The sequence below is a fragment of the Pundamilia nyererei genome, unplaced genomic scaffold (genome assembly GCF_000239375.1).
Source record: "Pundamilia nyererei isolate P.nyererei 1_Seehausen unplaced genomic scaffold, PunNye1.0 scaffold00192, whole genome shotgun sequence".
NCBI classification, from domain to species: domain Eukaryota; kingdom Metazoa; phylum Chordata; class Actinopteri; order Cichliformes; family Cichlidae; genus Pundamilia; species Pundamilia nyererei.
This window is the reverse complement of record NW_005187593.1, coordinates 171,286-176,963: the sequence shown is the minus strand read 5'-3', so window position 1 is coordinate 176,963 and position 5,678 is coordinate 171,286. Positions and strand designations below refer to the sequence as shown.

The 5,678-nt window shown below is 40.8% G+C and overlaps 1 protein-coding gene across 1 annotated transcript in view; it reads left to right on the top strand.

Annotated features, from left to right (window-relative positions):
• Positions 1-216: 216 nt before the first annotated feature.
• The window catches only part of dgki (diacylglycerol kinase, iota), a 92,906-nt gene continuing 87,444 nt past the window's right edge, over positions 217-5,678 (top strand). Inside the window, exon 1 of the mRNA XM_005747272.2 lies at positions 217-710. Coding sequence (XP_005747329.1) covers positions 487-710 — 224 coding nt within the window. The 5' untranslated portion in view covers positions 217-486. The remainder of the gene's footprint in view (positions 711-5,678) is intronic.

Sequence of the window (5,678 nt, the reverse complement as noted above, 5' to 3'; positions counted from 1 at the left end):
AAAAAAACAAACAAGCAAAAAACCTTACTGCTCTATGTATAAATAACTATTTTATGACATAAAAAGACGATGGTTAATTTTTATTGAATTATTATAATATTATTTTTTTAAAATATCAAATGTCACATAAAAATGTATCGTTTAAAAAAAGTTTGGGGGCTTTTATTTTGAAGACAAGTTTTCCCACTTCCTACCTGGCGTGTGTAGCTTGACGTAGCTCACTGCCAGTTGGTCAGGGGGCTCGTGAGTGCAGTTCGTTCTGTTGTCCAGGCGGCTGCGCGTGCTGCCGTGCTCGGCTGCAGTATATAAAGGCGGTCAGCGGTCAAAGCCCACACAGCCGCTCTCAGCGTTACGTGTTTTTTTTTTTTAAATTTATTATCACGCCGGAGTAGTTAGACTCTCCTTTTCACCGCCGGCATCCGCGTCCTCTCAGTACCCGGAGGAGAGGGGGTCCAGCGCGGCGTGACACCGCGAGGAGCGACCAGCATGGACCCCCAAGCGAAGGATCGCACCAGCCCGGCGGCGGGGGGCTTAAGCGGGCGCCCGGCCTCTCTCGGAGCTGACGGGGGTGACTCGGAGTCCGGAGCCTGCTCGGAGGAGGCTGCCGTGGGCTGCTGCAGCGACACGTTCAGTAGCCTGCCTGACATGGAGCAAGAGACTCTGGAGGAGAAATTAAGGGGACTGGCGTTCAGAAAACAGACGTCGTATCGGTGAGTGGGATAGCTGGGAGGATGCTGGGGAAGGATACTGGTTCGAGAAGGATATGTTTGTGCATTTATTATGTCTTTGCGCCTATACTTCACTCTCCTCGTGCTTAAGTTACACGTTAAAGGCTAAAGCTGCTGCAAGAATTACACCCATGCTAGCTAAATCTTGTAAACATAAACACACACTGAGTGGTGCATACTTCAGCTCATAGCTGAAAAGCTAAATTCTCACATGTCATGGTTATGATAACCCTGCCTTGTCCCAGGCTGTGCTCACCATGCTGCTGTTGACAGCCCCAGCACTGATATGCGCACAAAAGCCAGGGCACTTTAGCCCCATCAGTGAGGGATAAAAACAATTTTACATACACAACAATGTGTGCATGTCCCTGTGGTGCTGGAACAGTGTGGAGGAGGGGGAGGGAGTGAAGCTGTATTGATTTGTGGTGTGTGTGTGTGTGTGTGTGCGTGTGTGTGTGTGAATGCCAGCAGCATCCTGACACCCCAGTGTGACTGGCAGCTGCAGTTGATAGTGAAAACTGGCCAGATCCCAAGTCCACACGTTCACACAGTCTATCTGTCTGTCTTTCTGTCTAGGCTTTGTGTTTATGTGTCTGCTGGAAATGATCTGTAGTTGGGGGTCAAATCAATCTTTTCAGCTTGTTTGTGTTCGACTAACTTGTTTGTGTCTGATTTGGGGCAGTGTGATAAAGTGAAGTATAATTTTTACCATCAGCACTATTAAATCTTTGCTTGGGAAAATTGATAAGAAAGGGTCACGACCTCTAATCTGGTGACTCTGTGCTCGTATGTACTGATTTGTGTCATGAAATTAATATTTTTCACTTTCAGATGTCGATGGCGTTCACATTTTGAATGTGGGAGGGTTTGCAGGAGAGGTTGAGTGAGTCATTTTGCAACTTGCACTGTCGACCTCACTTTGACTCGCAGATTTTAATCATCAAGTAAAAATGACTCTGTTTAGTTTAGGGATTAAAAACTACTTGGTTAGATTGAAGGTCACAAAACAGCTTGGTCAATAAAACCTACTTTGATCAGTTAAGGGAATAAAATCTACTCTGATTAGAAAAATATCATGTTTTTGGGTTAAAACACACCGATTGCCACTTCTTTTTCTTGGTTTCCATGGTGAGACATCCCCTCCTATTGAAATACATTCATTTTAAAGTTGTAAATCACATTTGGTCTTCGTCAACACAAAGAATAAAAACTGTAAATTAAAAATTATGGCTGCATTTGATAAATTATTTCTTTTTAAACCTGGGTGGAGGGTGGGGTGGGGGTGCAGGATAATTACTGTAAGCCTTTTATTGCCCCAGTAATTAATGACCCAGTCAGATTAAATATTCCCCATGTAAACACATTACAGTTGAATAAACCATTCCTTTTTTTTTTTTTTTTGAGGAATGCAATTCATCTCATTTTAAAAAGGGCTGGTACATTATAATAATCCTATTACAATCCATTCGACAGATGATAATTACCCATTTTTTGTTGTTGTTGTTTGGAGTGTGCATGATCTTTTTAAACAGTGTAAGGCAAAGACAACAGAGACTCACAACTCCTTTGTGTTTATTGTGTCATCATTTACGGAGTCTCTGTTCCGAGGGGAAACCATCTTTGGTTAAGTGAGGTTTCCAGGAGATTGTGTTTCCTGGGGAGTGCCGCAGCTGGCTTGCCTTTTTCCAATTTTATGACTGCAGGAGTAGTTTGTTGTGATAAAAGTGTTGCCTCAGTAGAAAATGCAGCAGTAAACCGGAGCATTGATGGGTTTGGTACACTGAACATATCAAACCCTCGTCTGCTTTATGGACTCCGGAGGAAAGGATGACGTCATGTGAAGAATCGTGTTCAGCCAGCAGAAGTCTTAGTTGGCAGAAGTTGTGTTATTATTATGTGATATACCAACCAAGTGGTGGTGTTTGATTATTTGCTCGATAGGTAAAACCCAGCAGTTTCCATAGAAGAACCTGTGGAAGAACCACTACTTGCTGCTTTTTGTCTCCAGATCTCTCAGGACCTATTGAACTGGCCTGCTTTAAGTGATGCACAGCAGCTGGCTGTTGTCTTGGCAAAGGTGATAAGATCCCAACAATTTAAATGTGAGACAGTTTAGTTTAGTAAATACACAATTTTCCATAGCCTGTGAGTAATTCTGATCATAATTTTTGCCAAAAATAAGGAGTTCCTACTCTCATTAAGTAATGACCTGTGGTCTGCCATACTACACCAAAATAAGGTGGTGTAGTCCAAGGAGCTGGCGATTGTTTAATTTAAAAATGCAACATTTTTTTACTTAAAAAGAAATGGGAACAATTTAACTGTGTTTTTATTAGGTTGTTAGGCATTAGTTACCCTGTTTTCATCTGGTTAATATACTAATACAGTTAGTTTATACAACAGGAACAACTGACGAGTACTTGTAAGGTTATCTTGTGTTTTATAAATGCCGATACCCTTAAAACCTGTCATTCATCAACAGATAGTTGTTGGTGTGAGATGAAATTTTGGCAAGTGTGATTGCTCTTTTATGATGATTATCAGACACTTGGCTCAAACTTGATTGAGTAATGCAACTAGAAACCAGAAGATTTACCCAAACTCTGGCCTAGATATTCTACATATATAGAAATGCAGATTTCTCTGTATAGAGATTAATATATACCGAGTATATTGGAATATTACACCGGAATTGAGAGTAAAAGTTCTGGGAGGAAAGTGGAATGACAAAAGATGAACCAAATAATGACCTTGTCCACCCTGTCCCTTTATAGCTGCTTCCAGTAGCTGTATTCAGTGCTCATAAACTGTAAATGGCCTCACTGGAATCCCTAGTTGGATTATTTTTGTTTGCAAAGCAGAGAATTTGGCTCATGTTACTCAGCCACTGTTTGCTACTGTGCACCGAGTATTTCAGAGAAGAAGAATGTGGAAATAAAATGCCAGATGGTTAGAAAACCTGCCATTTTTTTTCTTTTTCTTTTTTTTTCTTTTTAGTTAATGAACAACTTATACTGTGTATATGGTACTCTTTGCTGGAATTTCACTTATTCCCTAGCATGATGTTCTTTTGTCACATCTGAAGTTAGAACAGTTTGTTTCTTTATTGTATTTCTAATCCACCGCAGTATGTCGGTCGTATGTTTGGACTGGAAGAATACAGTCTGGTATATTTAATTACGCCAAATAAATCTGCCTTGTTCTATCAACACGACAAAGGCAGATTGGCACGGCGGTTAACGTGGCGTGTCTTGGGTTGTTCGGACCTTTGACCTTATTGGATGAGGCTATGATTAATCTGTGAATTTTCTGCTTCGTGGAATCAGCCATGATGTGCAGGAAATGGAATTAGCCGGTCAGGGGAGATGGTTTGTAAGAAGGTGGTTTACATAGCTTTGAAGTGGCCAATGCCAAGAAGTGAATTACCATATGTGGCAATATGAAAGAGCTGAGAAATTATGCTGTTGAACATCAAAGCCAGCGTGTGTGTGAGTGTATGTGAGGAGCTGTGGTATTGTGTGTTTATGGCAGCATGAGGCACGTGTAACTTATCTGCCAGACATTCGTCACACTTTGTCTGTGTGTGTGTGTGTGAGTGTGTGTGTTCCCAGAATGCTGTCCCTCCTTTTATCTATTCTTAGATGTCTCACCCATCTGCCTGCATGACAGCCCTTCCTCTGTCAAAAGACAGCGGCTTTGTGTGTGTCTGTGTAGTCAGCGCACCGGTTGGTTTGTAAGACATTATTTTAATTAGCTAGTCAGTCAGCCGGCTGGACACTCAATCTGTAAGTGAGTCAGTGACATGTTTCTCCAACCACTTCCTGGTTATCTGTGACAGGCAGTTGGTCAGCGTTGCATTTATAGATTTTTCGGATTATCTAGCTGTCAACACAGTTGGCATTAGAGCTCATAAAATTATATAAACCCGCTACAGTTCCCACAACCCATAAAGCAGAGCCTTAGCAGAGCGGCAGTTGTGCTCATAGCAGCGAAACGAGACTCTATCTCCTCTGTCCTGACCTCACAATGACCCCACTCCATCCCTGTGCACTCTTTCTGAAGTCCTAATGTACCCCAAAGCCCATATATACATGCCTACAATATTTGCAGTCTTCCTGGAACACTTTATTAATTATGCCACAACTGACTGATAGCCACATTGAGATTAGATATAAAATATTAATTGCAACTTAGAGCTGCATCATAGTTGAAATACGTAGTGGGAGATATGTATTATAAGATGATGCCATTAGAGATGCTGGGGTTTTTCCCTGCACCATTAAAGAGGTGTTAGTCAGAGCCAAAGGACAGTAAGGGCAAAATGATTACTAGTTTTTTAATTATGCTTTTATTTATTCATATATAAACTATATTTTTTTTTGAGTAGTCTACTCCCAAAGACTAATTCTCAGCCTGGAAAAATCCCTGGATATGTAACCCCTAATTATCCTCTAATGTTTCTGGCCAGCGGCATGTAAATGTTCTGTGTCTGAGGCTCACCAAAGAGCAAACAGAAAAGGCAAACCTGTATTATCTGCACAAGATAGCTATTATGTTATCTGGAATGACAGTTTTAATTTAATTTGTCCTTATTGTAACTTATGAGAACATTTGAGAGAGAACTCACTGATAAATCGGTGAAAAAAGAGCACTGAAGGATAAGATTTACAAATATGAATGGGGGAAAATTGCCTCCGTGTATGCAAACAGTCTCTAATACAGAAGAACGTCTGTGGTTTTGAAGAGAGGGGGTAAAATGGTACATACACAGATACATTCTGATGCTAAATCAGTGTCCGTGTTCACAAAACAATCTCTGTTTACTTTATTTTGCCGAACTTACAAAGTATCTACGAATTTCGCTCGTCTTTTGGTGGTCTCTGCGTGTTGTTTTTATATTCTTTAAATGACTTAAAAATAAAGTTTAGTATAGATTTGAATATATATATA